At 42.7% G+C, this 18,645-nt stretch overlaps 1 protein-coding gene across 2 annotated transcripts in view; it reads left to right on the top strand.

Annotated features, from left to right (window-relative positions):
• LOC126203618 (1-acyl-sn-glycerol-3-phosphate acyltransferase gamma-like) overlaps positions 1–18,645 on the top strand; it is a 75,963-nt gene that overhangs the window by 16,354 nt on the left and 40,964 nt on the right. For both annotated transcript variants that reach the window (XM_049937988.1, XM_049937989.1), the window contains exons 3-4: positions 12,230–12,402; positions 12,491–12,652. In XM_049937988.1, the coding sequence (XP_049793945.1) occupies positions 12,230–12,402; positions 12,491–12,652 (335 nt within the window). The remainder of the gene's footprint in view (positions 1–12,229; positions 12,403–12,490; positions 12,653–18,645) is intronic.

Raw genomic sequence — 18,645 nt, 5'->3', positions numbered from 1 at the left:
TATAAACAGTGATAGGCCTACTCAACATTTATCTAAATGGAGAATTGAATGCATGTCACATACTGCATTCCCTCATAACATATACTTCCTTTTGTCTGAAATCAGAGCTATGCGGAAAACATAGTAAATAATCAGAGCTGTTCAGATGAAGGGAGTAGTGATTTGGAATTCTACATTATAAGGTGGATTCCAGATTATCTTTCAGGACCAGCAGACACATAAGGTGTAGTCTGTACAACACATAGGGGACTATTTTTTTCTGAATTAATAATATTGGAGTCTGTTTTCATGTAGATAGATAGCATAAGGGGCTGTTAAATAATGGTCAATGATTTTCATAACCAAGTTTATCAAGCAGATGGACATCAGCTCTGGAATCCTGCGGTTTCTTAATTGTGAAACACTAGCTCTCAATAAGAAATACTATAATTACTTTAATTATTTTGTACTAAATATGTGTCTAGAATTATTTATTTTCTGTTCTTTCAGCTGATTCAATAGCAGTCTACCTGAAAGTTTATCTTACTGTCAATGGAAATGTGCACCACTGAAGAGATACATTGAGTTACCTGTTAGTTTTCACAGAATTAGAATGAATAGCTGTCGAACCATTGTCAATACAAATGATAATTGTTGTGAATTATGCTGTAATTCATTACAGTACATTTTTCTCAAACTATAGCATTGACAGTATCTTAAACAATCTTGGAAATTGTTGCCACAACATTCTTGTTGTAATGACATGCTGTGGGAAATATTTATGCCTAAGAAAAATAAATATCCAGGAAATTTATTTGATTAGTATTTAACTATTCTGACATTACAGCACTAGTTTAAATAACTGATGCTTCTACTGTTCAATGTAAAACATTCTTAGCTTATGTATGTTTCCTGGGATCAAAACTTTGTCTTGTCTAGAATTTTAACAGTATTGCTGTGACGGTGTGCAGATATGGGAATAGTGCATCTGGAAGTTTTATACATAAAATCTGTTCATCTGGATGTAGTGTGATCACTGTTTCCATAAAATTAGTATTGTGTTAATAATTTTGTTTTTAAAAATTATTGTGTGCTTAGAAAAGGCATACTAATTAGTAATGATTTGACTGTGTAATTGATTTAATCCTAGCTTACATGATGACACTAGGTTGCATGCAACTATGCAACTGGCCACTGCGCATGCATGTCGCGCACTTGCGCAACTCTTTGGTGAACTATCAGCTTTTTAAAACTTCGGCGACAGTAGTTGCGTGAGTCTGGATGTTAGGTGTGTTAGTAGAGTGTAAACAAACTGAAATATGAAGTTGGGAATGGAGGATATTGTTCACCTTTTGAATATCTATGCATTGCATAGGTGTTGGTGGAGTTTCAATGATGTTGATTACAAAAAGAAGCAGTGACATGTTGCTGTGCTGTAGACTGTCATATGCAATCTGAACATGATGGATTAATAACATTTGAGCTTGAAGGGCAAAATTAATTAAATTGGGAGTACATATACAAATGAATTAAGAAAGTATCCGCAAGCAAACATCTTACTGTGGAACACCTCATGCCTATAAGATCAAAATCCTATAGCTTGAGTTGACTGATTTTGTATAAGTAAAATTGTTGACAGGAGAGAATGCTACACAAATATTGAAAACTGAATTCTTTATTCAATATTCATTTGTTTAAAATGTCACAGCAGTGCTCCCCATTCACAAATGTTAGTACTGTGGAATGTTGTCACAGTACAGATCCATCTTCAAGAGAGTAGTTCACGAAACTTTCTCGTAGTAATGTGGCCTGCTTCGAATAATTATTGCTACTGGATTGCAGCTTTGCATCTACAGTTATCAGCCCCTGAGCAGATGCCTGAACTGCTAACTCCCCATGCATGCCAAAGAGTAGATGCATCAAGACTCCCGGCAATAGCTATCATGCTAGATGGTCTTAGCTGTAGCTGGGTAGCACCCATGGGGAGAGCCCTTGATAGGAGTAGGTGGCATCATGGTGGATGTTTATGCACATGAAATGGTTTTAAGTTTCACCAGAATATTGTCCGTTCTGATCTGGCTGTCTCTTCAGACAGGAATGGAAACTTTACTGCACATATTTACAACCCCATTTGTCTATGACGCTTTCAGAAAGGTCCCAAAGATAATAGGATAGGTACTAGCTCCTTTATCTTAGCCTTTGAAGGGAGTGAAGGGAGCATGATGTACAGGTGTGTCATGAAGCCTTATGTCCCACAACCCAGTAGGTGCATCAAAGCTTGTGCTTTGCTCATGTCATCCCACTCCACAGCACATTCAAAATGTGGTAACCGCAGACGATCACTCCATGAAGGTAGTCCTTGTGGACAACCACCTTTGTGTGTCGATTGCTCAGAACACCATCCTACACATGCACCAGTTTGCCTGCTCTTCAAGAAAGAACTGCAAATACAGGAAAACAATCTGTTGACTGCTTGTCATATACTAAGCAATGTAAAAAACATGAACACTTACATCCTGTTGATATAATGCCCAGTTATGCGAAAGACTGGTCCCGCCATGCCTACGGTTTCTGAACCAATGCTCATTGATGTGGTTCCATTGTCATTGGTGACAGGCGGTGAACGAGGAGTGTGACTAGTTCTCCTGGCCCCTTCACGCCTAACATGGACACCTGTAATGTTATCATTCAGTGGAACTGTAATGCATACTAACGTCACCTGCCGGAACTACAATACTGTATTTCCTCTTCTTCTGCAATGTGTGTTGTTCTAAAAGAAACACACTTCTCTGCTGACCATTTTCCAATCTTCTGTGGTTATCATGCCTTCTGTCAGAATTGCACTGGCTCTGAGAGGGCATCTGCAGGGTCTCTTCAATGACAGAGATGTGCTCAGCCAGTGGATTCCACTTCATAACACTTTGGAAGCAATAGAGGTGTGAGTGCAAACATCTTCAAGGACCACAATTTGCAATGTTTACATACTTCCAGGTAGGCCCTTACTTACCTCTAGTTGACCACTTTAATTCAACAACTCCCCCCATCCCTACCACTACCTTTGGCATGTTGTAGGGGCCTTCTGCTTGACCAGCTTCTTACCAACCATGATCTGTGTCTTCTCAAGATGGTACTCATACCACTTTAGTATAATCCATGGTATCTTTTCAGCTATCAATCTAATGATCTGTTCCTTCAGTCTCGTGGCTTCACTGCATGATGATCTTCGTGACAGCGACCACTTTCCAGTGATCTTGCTGCACTGAGTGCTTTGAAGTGGCAACTGGCAGTTGTATGCCTCTGCTGTTTCCTTTGCCCCATCAATTGTATTGGCAACCTTATCACTATTCAGTGACTTCGTGTGAAGACTTGCTATCTAATTGAATGCAGTAAGGAGGAATGGTGGGCACATTGTCTCCTCCCTGAGAACATAAGCCTCTTCATTCCAGGTGTGGGCCAAGCTCCATAGTCTCCTGGACACCTCTGAGCATCAACTGTTCCAGGTCTTGTCCTTTAGGGTGATTTTTATACTGATGCATCAGTTCTTGCTGAATGCCTTGCAATCCACTTTGCAACACAATCATTGTCCTCTCTTATCCAGCTACCCTTCTGCTATGAAAAAGAGAAGTTGATAATGTTCTGATATGTTTCAACCTTCGCCAATCTGAATCGTATAATGAGACTTGGATTGACAGGGAACTGCTTCAGGTGCATCTCATCTCACAATATGACTCCTGGCCCTGATTCAATTCATAATGGGATGTACGAACACTTGAATGTTATTCAAAGCTGCATCTACTCAGGGTTTTTCACCATGTTTGGCTCGAAGGTGTCTTCCTTTTGCATTTGCTTCCTAGTATCGTCGTCCCAGTTCGTAATCCAGGCAAAAACCCAATGTCTCTCGACAGCTGCCAACCTATTAGTCTCACCAACGTGCTCCGCAAACAGCTTGAAAGGATGGTTGCACACAGATTATGCAGTGTTCTCAAGTCTTTTAGCCTTTTGTCCGACTATAATGTGGTTTCCATGAGGGACGATCCACAACCAGCCATCTGATCCAGTTTGAAAAAGAAATCTGAGAGGCTCTTTTTAAACGCCGACACCTCGTTGCAAGCTTTTTGACCTATAAAACTCATAAGAAACTGCTTGGCACCGTAACCTTTTACTTAACCTCCATAACTGTGGCTTATGAGACTCCCAGTTGATTTTTATTAATTAGTTTTTATCAGCTAGTTGTTTAGTGTTCCGTGGGATGCTTCACTCAGCTCTCCACGGGACAAGGAGAATGGCATTGACCTGTCCTGTTTGTTGTTCTCGTCCTCATCACCATTAGTGGGCTAGTGACCTCTGAGAGACCACTGTATATTGAAAACTTTCCCATTTGGTACAGCTTCCACTCAATAGCCTTGGTTGGACGCTAGCTTTAAGGTGCCATCTAATGGGGCTGTGCATGGACCCTTTCTCAGTTTCCAGTTCTCTCCTGCAAAAATGTGGTCCATGTATTTATTACACGGCCCATCCTGGCCTGGAACTTGACTTGGGTACCCACCACTTGGAAGTTATTGCACAATTCCAGTTTATGGGCCTTCGTTTTGATAATTAGCTGATTTGTTCTCCCATTTTTGTCAACTAAAGACTGTATGTGGAAGCTTCCTTGCCCCATCTCTTGGGGTGCAGATCATGTTGCTCTTCTCTATAATTACAGGGCCCAGGTCTCATCCAGACAGGACTAGAGTTGCCAGCTTTATGGCTTGGCAACAGCTTTGGCTTTGTTAACTGTTAGACCTAGTCTGTCATGGAGTTTGAGTGGTGACTGGTGCCTTCCAGACTCGTCCTTCAGGTAGTCTCCTTGCTAAAGTCGGGATCTTACTGCCTCAGTTCAAAATGTACTAACTCACAGTCTCCTATGCAGTTGCCATTCGACAGTTCCCTGATTATTCAACGAATCACATTCTTTTTGCATACAAGAGGCATTGAGCTAGTGATACCTACACTTGGTTGAGATTGCCAGTTGTAATGCGTCGCATTTCTCTGCCATTATATCTGCCTCACCTTCCTGGAATATGCTTCTTGTGTTTCCTCTTGCCCCCCACTGTCCCCCTATTTGTTGGTGCCCAGACCACAAGTTAGGACCGATCTAATTTCAGGGTCCGAAAGTCCATCCCCATGATCTTTCAGCATCTGTTTCGTTGAGCTCTTCAGGAGTGTCAGGGCTCTACCATGTCTTATACAGATGGATCAAAAACTCTAGGTAAGATGGGAAATGCTTTTGCATCCCCTGCAATTCATTGCCAGGAACATGCAGTGTTTTTACAGCAGAGCTGGTAGCCATTAACAGGCCTGTGTTGACCACTTTTTAATATATAATGACTTAGTGCGCAATCTTCAGATCACTGAACACTGTTGCTCTTGTCGCCCTGTGGTCACTGAATTTAGCCATACTGACTGCTTGGTTGTCCTTCTCTGGGTCCCAAGGCTGTAGGTATCCTGGGGAATGAACTGGCTGACCATTTGGCTGTTGTTGTTGTTGTGGTCTTCAGTCCTGAGACTGGTTTGATGCAGCTCTCCATGCTACTCTATCCTGTGCAAGCTTCTTCATCTCCCAGTACCTACTGCAACCTACATCCTTCTGAATCTGCTTAGTGTATTCATCTCTTGGTCTCCCCTACGATTTTTACCCTCCACGCTGCCCTCCAATACTAATTTGGTGATCCCTTGATGCCTCAGAACATGTCCTATCAACCGATCCCTTCTTCTGGTCAAGTTGTGCCACAAACTCCTCTTCTCCCCAATCCTATTCAGTACCTCCTCATTAGTTATGTGATCTACCCATCTAATCTTCAGCATTCTTCTGTAGCACCACATTTCGAAAGCTTCTATTCTCTTCTTGTCCAAACTATTTACCGTCCATGTTTCACTTCCATACATGGCTACACTCAATACAAATACTTTCAGAAACGCCTTCCTGACACTTAAATCTATACTCGATGTTAACAAATTTCTCTTCTTCAGAAACGATTTCCTTGCCATTGCCAGTCTACATTTTATATCCTCTCTACTTCAACCATCATCAGTTATTTTGCTCCCCAAATAGCAAAACTCCTTTACTACTTTAAGTGTCTCATTTCCTAATCTAATACCCTCAACATCACCCGACTTAATTCGACTACATTCCATTATCCTCGTTTTGCTTTTGTTGATGTTCATCTTATATCCTCCCTTCAAGACACCATCCATTCCGTTCAACTGCTCATCCAAGTCCTTTGCTGTCTCTGACAGAATTACAATGTCATCGGCGAACCTCAAAGTTTTTATTTCTTCTCCATGGATTTTAATACCTACTCCGAACTTTTCTTTCGTTTCTTTTACTGCATGCTCGATATACAGATTGAATAGCATCGGGGAGAGGCTACAACCCTGTCTCACTCCCTTCCCAACCGCTGCTTCCCTTTCATGTCCCTCGACTCTTATAACTGCCATCTGGTTTCTGTACAAATTGTAAATAGCCTTTCGCTCCCTGTATTTTACCCCTGCCACCTTCATAATTTGAAAGAGAGTATTCCAGTTAACGTTGTCAAAAGCTTTCTCTAAGTCTACAAATGCTAGAAACGTAGGTTTGCCTTTCCTTAATCTTTCTTCTAAGATAAGTCGTAAGGTCAGTATTGCCTCACGTGTTCCAGTATTTCTACGGAATCCAAACTGATCTTCCCCGAGGTCGGCTTCTACTAGTTTTTCCATTCGTCTGTAAAGAATTCGTGTTAATATTTTGCAGCTGTGGCTCATTAAACTGATAGTTCGGTAATTCTCACAACTGTCAACACCTGCTTTCTTTGGGATTGGAATTATTATATTCTTCTTGAAGTCTGAGTGTATTTCACCTGTTTCATACATCTTGCTCACCAGATGGTAGAGTTTTGTCAGGACTGGCTCTCCCAAGGCCGTCAGTAGTTCCAATGGAATGTTGTCTACTCCGGGGGCTTTGTTTCGACTCAGGTCTTTCAGTGCTCTATCAAACTCTTCACGCAGTATCGTATCTCCCATTTCATCTTCATCTACATCCTCTTCCATTTCCATAATATTGTCCTCAAGTACATCGCCCTTGTATAGACCCTCCATATACTCCTTCCACCTTTCTGATTTCCCTTCTTTGCTTAGAACTGGGTTTCCATCTGAGCTCTTGATGTTCATACAAGTGGTTCTCTTCTCTCCAAAGGTCTCTTTAATTTTCCTGTAGGCAGTATCTATCTTACCCCTAGTGAGATAAGCCTCTACATCCTTACATTTGCCCTCTAGCCATCCCTGCTTAGCCATTTTGCACTTCCTGTCGATCTCATTTTTGAGACGTTTGTATTCCTTTTTGCCTGCTTCATTTACTGCATTTTTATATTTTCTCCTTTCATCAATTAAATTCAATATTTCTTCTGTTACCCAAGGATTTCTACTAGCCCTAGTCTTTTTACCTACTTGATCCTCTGCTGCCTTCACTACTTCATCCCTCAAAGCTACCCATTCTTCTTCTACTGTATTTCTTTCCCCCATTGCTGTCAATTGTTCCCTTATGCTCTCCCTGAAACTCTCTACAACCTCTGGTTCTTTCAGTTTATCCAGGTCCCATCTCCTTAAATTCCCACCTTTTTGCAGTTTCTTCAGTTTTAATCTACAGGTCATAACCAATAGATTGTGGTCAGAGTCCACATTTGCCCCTGGAAATGTCTTACAATTTAAAACCTGGTTCCTAAATCTCTGTCTTACCATTATATAATCTATCTGATACCTTTTAGTATCTCCAGGGTTCTTCCATGTATACAACCTTCTTTCATTATTCTTAAACCAAGTGTAAGCTATGATTATGTTGTGCTCTGTGCAAAATTCTACCAGGCGGCTTCCTCTTTCATTTCGTAGCCCTAATCCATATTCACCTACTACGTTTCCTTCTCTCCCTTTTCCTACACTCGAATTCCAGTCACCCATGACTATGAAATTTTCGTCTCCCTTCACTATCTGAATAATTTCTTTTATTTCATCATACATTTCTTCAGTTTCTTCGTCATCTGTACCATTTGGCTAGAGAAGAAATTACTTGCCTCCCATTCGTTTTATCAGTTCCAGGTGTGGATGTGCAGGTGGAACTAAGACCTCTGCTCACTTGGAGAGATAGCAACATCTGATTGGCTGCTGCCCTCTCTAATAAACTCCGCACTATCAAGAGGATTACTGCTGCTGCAAGGCACTCTTCCTTCTGTCCCTCCCAGAAGGAATCCACTGCCCTATGTTGACTCCGCATTGGTCATACCAGGCTAACCCATAGTTTTATTTTACTTAATGAGCCATCCCCATTTCGTAGATGTAGAGGCTTAGTCATTAGCTCTTAATGTGGTGAAATGCCCCCTTTGTGCCCTCCATTCTGTGCTTCAAATACTTGCAGATTATTTACAGATGGTGTAACTGGGTCTCTGTTTTCTCTGTGAAGGTGACTTTTATTTTCAGGTATAAGATTTTAAGCTACCTTTGAGTCAGGCGGAGTGGTTGGTTTGGGGCGTCCCCTGCTGTGTATTGGGTCTGGGAGCTGCCGACCTTACTTTCTTGATCACCTTGCTGTTTCATCCCTCTCTTACTCTGTTTTCGTAGCTGTTAGACGTGGTTTGCCTCCTTTTGTCTTGCATTGTATTTTCTATTTTAGATGTAGGACTCTGTTGAATGGTGAGTGCTCCTTAACGTCTTGACTGCACCGGAGCAAGGGTGGGACAGCCATGGGCAGGGTGATACCTGCCACATACAGAGTCCCATGTGTGCTTTACCTATTTGTCTTCTGTTGTTTTTATTATTGACAGTCCAGTTGATATCCATTACATCTTTAGCTTTCTCACTTTTACTGTTCCAAATCTGCTGACTTGAAGACATTCTTTGCTCTGTAACTGTCTTTACCTTTCATCGGGATGGTGGGGGTTGGATGCGGGGTGAGGTTTCTCTTGACATTTGGATGAACCATGAGAGATCCCTTGTCTGCTCTGATGTATGTGCTGGTCTGATTCTTTCTAAGCTCTGCCCTCAGTACTGCTTCAGTGCCTCAGTATTACCACTCCTATGTACTTCCATCAGAACACAAACTCCATGGATATCACTATTTGTGGATGAACTAACACTGGAGTGAGGGACTGATGACCTGGCTGTTAAGTCCTCTGACCTCCCAGTTAACCAACCAAGCAGAGGAAACGTAATTTTAAATACATTTTTTGACCATTTTTGTTTCTTCGGTTCTGTGAAATATTTGCCTCATGAAGAGCTCATCTTCTGGAGCCAAAAACAGTATTTTATGATTTGGAAAAAATCTTTAATTTGGTGATAAGTGTGGTTAAAGCAACAGCAGGCAATTATTTTATGATTTCCTTGAGGCTGTTTCTCTTGGTGAAAACACTTACAAATATCATTGTGTTAAAATTTATTTGAAGTCAAAAAGTTAGTTGCTTCACCCTATAAAATAACTAAGAAGTAATTGTTTTAATATTAAATTGAACTCTGATCCACCTCAACAAACATCTGCTGCTGTAGAGCTATAATTAATTTTTCATAGATTTCCAAACTCTATATATAAAGCTTTTATATTGATTTCGCTTAACGAAAGTGTGTCATTAAATATTCTTTGTATCTATCACTGAGTAGGAACCACATCTTAGATACATTTTATTGTGATCAATAAAGAGGTATTACTTGTTTGATAGCAACATGTTTGGCCATTACTGAAAAGAATATGCTGGAGCTGCCTGCATTGGCACATACCTTAATTACACAGGCGAACAGTGGAAAAACTTTTTTGCTGAAAATACCTTATTATGTTTTTAGGGCAGAAAATCCAAATATGATACTTAAAAAACTGTATCACCAACCATTTCTTCACATTTTCAGTTAAATTTATTAAATTAAGCGATTTTTAAATAATTTAACAGCTTTTATATAGCTAAAATAATTTGAAAAGGAGGTGTAATGAATGTAGATGATGTTGGTAGCACCGCTGAAAAAACATTTGCTGGCAGAAAAAGTTCGATTCTATTTTTGTGTTAACAGATGGTGTTTTGTTTACTGTCAACCTATCCTCACTTTCTCGTTTCCTGTACATGTGCTCAGTACAATGTCTAATCGTGGTTGTAAAAACTATGCTGACAGTTCTTGTTATATTTGTGATTAAAAAACACCAGAGAAACGTTACAGACTTTGTGAACAAGGTTTATCTATCATACTTTGGATCTAAACTTGGTGATCAAGATAAATCTTGGGCACTGCATAAGGTATGTTATGTGTGTTGAAGATTTGAGAAAATGGTCCAAAAAGGAGGGAAAAAACCTTTGGATTTGCTCTTACTATGATATGGAGGGAGCCAAGAAATCATTCTGATGATTGCTACTTTTGCAGTGTTGATATTACTGGTCATAATTCAAAAAACAAGAAGGTAATAAGCTACCCAAACCTCCCACCTGCCATCTGACCAGTAGAGCATAGTGTAGATTTACCAGTTCCTGAACCACTAGACGATTTAAATTTTGCCCCAACAGAAGTATTTTCTGATGTACGATCTGATTTAGATGAACCAGGTGATGATGAATTCCATTGTAACACAGGAAGTCTAGAGCCCAGATTGTTTACTCAGACTGAGCTTAACGCTTTGGTTAGGGATCTGGGCGTAACAAAAGAAAAAGCTGAATTGCTTGGCACTAGATTAAAAGAAAAGAACTATTGGCAGTAGACCAGCACATATATGTATAGAAAGAAAGAACAGCAATTTTCCAAGTTTTTTCAACAAGAAGGTGATTTTGTGTACTGCTCAGACATTTCCAGTCTGATGAATGAGTTTGCTATTGAATACAAAAAGGAAGACTGGAGGCTGTTTATTGATTCATCCAAAATTAGTTTAAAGGCTGTTTTATTACACAATGGTAACATGTATGTTTCTATACCTATTGGACATTCTGTACATATGAAAGAAAGCTATGAAAACCTAGAAATAGTGCTAAATAAAATAGGCTATTCTGCTCATGGGTGGATGATATGTGGCAGTCTAATTAAGTAACATCCATGCTCCTTTGTCAGTAAGGTGGCTTTACCAAATTTCCGTGTTTCTTGTGTGAATTGGAGAGTAGGGCTAGGGATCAACACAGGTACAGAAAGAACAGGCCTGTGAGGGAGTCTTCAAAACCTGGTGAGAAAAACATTCTACACAAAAACCTTGTAGATCCAAAAAACGTACTCCTACCACCTCTACTTATAAAGTTAGGCCTAATGGAACAGTTTGTAAAGGCTTTGCCTAAAGATGGACCATGTTTTAAGTATCTCTGCCAAAAGTTTCCACACCTTTCATACGCTAAGCTAAAAGAAGGAGTCTTTGTCGGACCTGACATTAGAAAATTGATGTTTGATGTTAACTTTGAATCCAAAATGACCTTAAATGAGCAAGAAGCATGGGTATCATTCAAGCAAATTGTTAAAAAGTTCTTAGGACATGGAAAAGACCCCGAATATGTTGCTATTATAGCTACAATGTTAAAGAAATTAACTTTTTGAACAGTCACCTTGATTACTTCCTGGACAGTATGGGAGATGTTAGTGAGGAGCAAGGAGAGTGGTACCACCAGGACATTAAAGTGATGGAAAAACACTACCAAGGCTGCTGGAACACCAACATGATGGGGGGGACTGCTGTTGGTCACTTCACCGAGAAGTCCAGCAAGCGACTCATCGTAGAAAAAACTACACAAGAAGCTTAGAGAGAGAGAGAGAGAGAGAGAGAGAGAGAGAGAGAGAGAGAGAGAGAATACAAACCAATTCTAGCTGACAAGTGAAACCTCTTTTAACACACATTGTTTTAAGTAGCTTACTGTAAATACAAACCATGCTTATGTTGTAACAAAGTGTTTCATTAATTTCCCCATGTACTGTTATAGCATAGGATTTGTATACTATAGAATAACAAGCATATTGCTTGAAAACTGTGGATGATACAAAAAAAAGGCTAAATTTGGATTCAGCTCATAAAAATCTATAAAGATCAGCTATCATTTCATCCTAAAGGCTCTGTAGCAGATAAGTCACAATCAGCAGAATATCTTTTTCAGTCTCCCTAATTCCATAAGTACCTTACAGACAGTTCATTAAACGTTGGCCTATGTTATTTCACATATTTAAGATGTTTCAAAATGAACATAATTTGTTATTTATTGTTATAATTTTACATGGTTATTCCTGTAATAATTTTGTGTTGCAGAGTTATTGTTTGTTGCGGAGTGGTGGGGCAGTACTGATCTGATAATTTACATAAATAAAGATGACTTTGAGAAGTATTATGGAAAAGAGCATGGCTATTTATGCATGAACCATCGATATGAAATTGATTGGCTTATGGGCCTGCTGTTCTGTGATCGAATACATATGCTGGCGGTGAGAAATTGTAAAGGTTTGTTCATGGCATATTAGGTCATAGTTTCCTAGCTGAAGTTTCATGAGTTTTGTTTTATTTTGTTTTCAGAATTGTAAAACTTTTGCCAAGAAATCAATCCAGTATGTTCCAACTATGGGGTGGGCATTCAAATTTGGTGAATGTGTGTTTCTTGATAGAAACTGGGAAAAAGATAAGGAAACCATTGGCAGACAGCTAAGAGAACTTGTAGAGTATCCTGATCCCATGTGGGTAAGTTTATGGAATCTGTATGTTCATAATTATTTGATTTAAAATTTCATCCTAAAGACTCTGTAGCAGATAAGTCACAATTAGCAGAATATCTTTTTCAGTCTCGCTAATTCCATAAGTACCTTACAGACAGTTCATTAAATGTACCCAGAAGCAAAAATAGTCAAAAGCATAGAACACACATCTTGCACGTTAAAATGTTGAGGGGAAGGAAATACCATTCTGCTGGGTACCATGTTATGGAAAATGAGCAAGCAGTTGCAAGGGACACATGCACATATTGCTCTGTGCTATCCCCATGAATGTTACTGCCTCTTTTCTAAAAGGGAGAGTTGTGTGAGAATGTCTGACTAGAGGTACAAAATAACAAATTAAGGCTAGATGCCTACAGTTTTGCCATAGTAAACATTGTTGCAGCTACACACTTGGAAAGAACTGGCTTTAATACAATTGAGAATAGGGCACAGTCCTCTTGACATAAGCCTCCCAGGGGGCCCACAGTCCTTTTATGGGTATGTGTGTGGCATGCACGGGGCCCCGAGCTATTGCAGTCTCCTTTCCTTTCCAGGCTGCATTACCATCCCTGTTCCTATCCCTCCCTGTCCTTGCTCCTTTGTCTCTGCCCACTCTTTTCCCTTTTAATGGACTTCTTTGTCGACCTGGCTATCCTCCTGGCTTTGTTTTGGTATGTGCTATTGTTTGGTTTGCTGTTTCCATCTCCTTTTCGGCGATTTCCAAAATTTTCCATTCATTGTGAGCCATTTGGGGATGAACTCCCTACCTAGTTTCCATGGTGCAAGTTCCTACCCCCCCCCTCCCCTCCCCTTACCCTTTTCACCCTGGCCCTTCTTCCTGCTAGGTCACCAGCATGGTAGCCAATCTGTGTGGTGGGGCTGTTAAGTACCCACTTGGCTGAGCCCCCTGAAACCACAGGGATCACACTAGTACCTGAGCTGTTAACGCCTCGTGTATACCCAGGAGTCGATGCTCATCACTTTGGGGCTCCAGAACTGCCGGCAATGGCTGCTGTGCTAGATGGACCTTGCTGTGGCTGGGTGGCGCCCACGGGTCAAGCCCCTGATCGGAGTGGGTGGTACTAGGGCAGATGCCTTGCGCATGAAACAACAAAAACTTCACCATCCTGACCATTCTGTGTGACACTCCTTCTGATCCTTCAGCCTTCCTCCCCTGGCCACCGCCTGGGAGGAGGGTCAAGCTCGCCAACTTGGGTTGAAATCTTTCCCTTGGTACCTGGTTTGTACCAGGACAGATGGTGGAAGTTTTGCCACGACCAAGCCTTTGTTTTTTGTGGAGATGATTGAAGATAAGTATGGCAAAGTGGAATTGATGAATAAAATGCGGTCCGGTGCTTTGCTCATAAAGACCTCTTCTGTTGCCCAGTCTGATGCCCTGCATGCTTGTGACCGTCTTGGTGACGTCCCAGTCTCTGTCACACCCCACCAACCTTTGAACTCTGTACAGGGCATTATTTTCCACCAAGATCTTATTCTCCAAACTGACAAGGAGCTCCATGCTAACCGCGAGCGGTGAGGGGTTCGTTTTATTCACCATGTGCAGCAAGGCCCTCCAAACAATATCACCGCTATGAGCGCCTTCATCCTGACCTTCGAGGGGGATGTCCTCCCAGAGAAGGTCAAGGTCATGGTGTATCAGTGTGAGGTAAAACCTTATATTCCCCCACCGATGAGATGCTTTAAATGCTTACGGTTTGGACACATGTGTTCCCACTGCACCACTGATCCCCTCTGCGGTGACTGTGGGTGCCCCCTCCATGAGGGGAGTGACTGTGCTTCCCCGCCAGTGTGTGTAAATTGTCATGGACAGTATTCTCCACTCTCGCCTGCATGCCTGGTGTTTGTGAAAGAAAAAAGGATCCAAGAGTACAAAACCTTAGATCGCTCACCTACACTGAGGCTCGACAAAAGTATGACTGGCTCCATCCTGTGCCTATGACTTCTACTTTTGCTTCAGTTACATCCATTCCTCCTCCTACCCCCTCCTCTTCCCAGCCCCACCCCATTCGTCCCATGCCTTCAGCCTCCCCTCCCCATCAGTACCCATACCCACCCCTTCGGGTGCTTCTCCCCCTCCCCTGCCGGAGAAATGCTTCCCTCCTTCGGCGGCCGCCGGTACTGGAGCTTCCTCCCGGGACTTCTCTTCCCGGCGCCCCCCCTGAAAGGCGATCTGCTGTTCCACATTGGCAGCGCGATCCGCGGCCGGTGGGTGCCAAGATTGCCTGGTGTAATTCTGTGCCTGCCCTCGCTGAAGTCTGCCATTCTCTTCCTTCCCAAGGGAAGCAGCAGAAACCCAAGAACAAGGGCAAGGCCCCTCTGGTACCCCCTGAGGTGCAGCCTTGCCCTCCTCCAGTCAATGAACCAACTGAGTCTGACCCCACGTATATGGATATTACCCCATTTTTATCAGTGACGGATGTTGACTTGGCAGCATGATTGACTCCGGTCTGTTTGCTTCCCATTTGGACTCCAGATTGAGAATCTTCCAGTGGACTTGTAATGGATATTGGCGTCACCTTACAGATTTTCAGCCCTTCTTGCCTTCTACTCTGTCGCTTGTATTTTCTGGTGGTGTTTGCACCTTGGTCTGCAAGGACATTGTTAGTAAATGGGTTCCCCTTCATACCACTCTGGAAGCCATTGCTGTCAGGGTCCATCTGGCCACTCCAATCACAATCTGCAATCTCTACCTCCCAACTGACAGGCTGCCCACATCTCTTGCCCTAACCACCGTTATTCTGGGCAAAACTCAAGCGAATTTTTGGCCACCATCCTCCCATTGGGGTTGCACGAATTTCTGTGCATGGCGTTGTCTTTACCAGTCCGGACTTTGTAGCAGAAAATTTCACTCAACACTATGCTCAAGCTTTGGCATCGGCTCAGTAACCGCCCATGTTCCTTCTCCTGAAAGAGCGCTCAGAACGACTGCTTTGTCTTTTGTTTCTCGCTGCTCGGAACCATATAATGCCCCATTCAGCGAGTGGGAATTTGCCAGTGCCCTCGCCCTTTGTTCCGGCACAGCTCCTGGACTGTATCAGGTACATAACCAAATACTCTTAACACTTATTGGTGACTGGCTTCCATCGTATACTGACCCTCTTCAACCGTCTGTGGAGTGAGGAGTCTTTCCTACCCAGTGGCAGGAAAGCATTGTTGTTCCGGTGTTGAAGCCAGGGAAGCCACCTCTTCAGTTGGATAGCTACTGTCCAGTTAGCCTTATTAACACCCTCTGCAAGCTCCTTGAACGCATGGTGAGTCGGAGGCTGTTTTGGATCCTTGAATCCTGCAAACTTTTGTCATCGACTCAGAGTCGTTTTTGCTGTGGCCGCTCTATGGTGGATAACTTGGTCCACCTGGTTACTGCAGAGGCCCAGTGTAGTCTTAGATTTGGTGCAGTACAGGAGAAGTTGTGCTCCTGCTGCTGCCGCCTTTAAAGTGATATTTTATGACATTTTAAATAAGCACCACAACTATGTGGCTATCTTTATGGACAGTTGAAGCAGTGGGACTCTGTTGGTTGCTCAATTGTTTTCCCAGATTGTGCCCTCAAGGTCCAACTGCCTCAAGACTGTAATATCTTTGCTGAATAATTATATGCAATCTTGTGGGCACTGGGGCAGGTTGGATGTTCTTCCAGTGCTAAAATCCTTTAAAAAATTAAACTCTGCCCAAACAGGCCATGAAGGCCCACCAGTACAGACTAGCTGCTGTGTCATGCTCAGCCCACAGGCATCATTGGATGCGGGTATGGAGGGCTAAAATCCTTGTTTGTTTCAATTCTGTTAGTGTCCTTCACTCTGCACAACATTTGTACCCAGCAAATGTAGTAGCCAGAATATCCAAGATGCCCTCCTCCAACTAAAACAGCTGGGAAAGGAAGTATCTTCCTGCCGGGTGCCAGGGCACGAGTGTTGTGGGGAGATGATGCATTATTAGCTTTGTGTGCCATCTCCATGCCATGCTATCACCTCGCTGTTGAGATACAGAGTAGTGCGTCAGTGGGAGGATGAGTGGTTGGAAGTGACAGACAATAAGCTCCATCTAGTAAATCCCACAGTGTGACCATGGCATACCTCCTTCCAGCCTGTCTGACAGGACAAGGTCCTCCTTACGTGTCTTTGCATAGGGCACAGTCCCATGACGCATGGTTTCTTGCTCCGGTGAGAGGACCCTCCAGATCACTCACTGTATGCCAGATTTTATTAGATTGTGTTCTATTTTCCAACCAGTAGGCTGTGGAGGATTTGCCAATGGATCTGCCCTCAATTTTAGGTGACATTCAAACAAATATGATAAGGGTTTTAACATTTTGCAATTTGGCCAACATGTTTCCAAAAATTTTAGGGGTGTATTTTTAATGTGTTAAGTGTGACTGGCTCACCTGCATTTTTTATAAGTGATCAACCAGTCACATTTCCCTGTGCCTTTCTTTTAGGTCCACTGTTGTTTTATTTATGTTTTAATTCCATGTATTGCAGCTTTTCTCCTTTCTCCGTTGTCCTAGGGCTTGTGGGATGGTGATTGTAGGATCAACTCGAATGAGCTGCATGTGAGTGCATGAGTGTCATTTTATTGGTTTCCTCCTCACTCCATGATAACATTTTCATATTTTTCCACATTCGTTTCTTTTAAAGTGTGTAAGGGTGCTGATAACTGCTGTACTGAGTGCCTGCAGGCTCCAAAAGCATGCAAACATGCACAAGTACGCATGTGCACTGCATTTTACATTCTGATGAGCGGGAAGCAGTTTTTCTTGATAACAATTTATCCACTGTTTTCAGTCTTGTTTATGTGCCTATTGATGACTCGGTACCAAAACTGTGATGAGTTGTTCCCTGAATCATAGTAATACAAGGAGTGTAGCAATGGGAATTTTTGTTTATCTGAAAGAATCTTTACTTATCATCAGCATCAGCTTTGTCCCCTTCAATGTAATTCCCCTCAGATATAAACTGGTACACGTGGCACTTGGGGACCACAGCACAGCTACAATATCTGAGGATGGGCTTATAACAGTCCGAAACCGGTCATGTGAAAATAGAGTAATTTGCAACTGAAGTGGTGCTATAAAGCTCAGTTGCGGATGTTCTTCCAACAGGATTGTTTGTGTAACTCTTCAGGCTTTCCCGGCGAGCTCTTGACATGTAGAATAATCGGGTCTACTGCCGGATGTTTGTGTCGCTCTGGCACAATATTTTGGCCATGTAACTCGTTGCCTTCTTCAGGTGCTACCTGAGACTGCCGTATTGGAGGATTTTGTCCAGTATTTATGTCCAGAGGGTGCTGGGCGCTCTCTTTGCCATCCGCACCTGCCTGGCGCTGCTTGTAAGGTGTTGTCTCTTGCCCGGTGCTCCCTCAGACGTCTGCGCCCGACTTGGTCATCATCTGTGGCAGCTCTCTGAGGCCCGTCCAGTGTCGGAGGCTCCATTCGCGGTCCGCGCCTACCTGGTGCTGCTCCTGAGGTTTTGGCCCTTACCTGGTGCTCCCACGGACGTCCGCGCCCGACTTGTCCACCATCTGTGGTCCTGGCAGCTGTCAGAGGCCCAGCCTGCATCGGGAGTTGCGTTTGCGGTCCACACCCACCTGGCGCTGCTCCTGCAGTGTCACAACTTCTTGAGGAGTTTCTTAGTTCCTTTCGTTGGGCCCTGATAAGCTCCAGAGCCGGACTCCATGCCAAGCTGAGCTGGTAACCACTGTCTCGGTTTATTTGGTTGTCTGTGACCTTGATCTCGATGTCCTCCTTTATGACACTGTCCCAAAATCTTGGCGTCTGTGTCACAATTTTGGTGTTGTTGTAGTCCATTGAGAAACCGAGCTCCAGACAGTGCTCCGCTATGGCAGATTTGGTTGCCTGTCCGAGTCTGGTGTGCCTCTGGTGTTCTTTGCACCTGACGTCCACTGTCCTGGATGTCTGGCCAATGTATGACTTTCCACACTGGCACGGGATGTTGTAAATGG

Source organism: Schistocerca nitens, chromosome 9, assembly GCF_023898315.1.
Source record: "Schistocerca nitens isolate TAMUIC-IGC-003100 chromosome 9, iqSchNite1.1, whole genome shotgun sequence".
Classification (NCBI taxonomy): domain Eukaryota; kingdom Metazoa; phylum Arthropoda; class Insecta; order Orthoptera; family Acrididae; genus Schistocerca; species Schistocerca nitens.
Note: the sequence above shows the minus strand (reverse complement) of the source record. Positions and strands in the feature narration are given on the sequence as shown.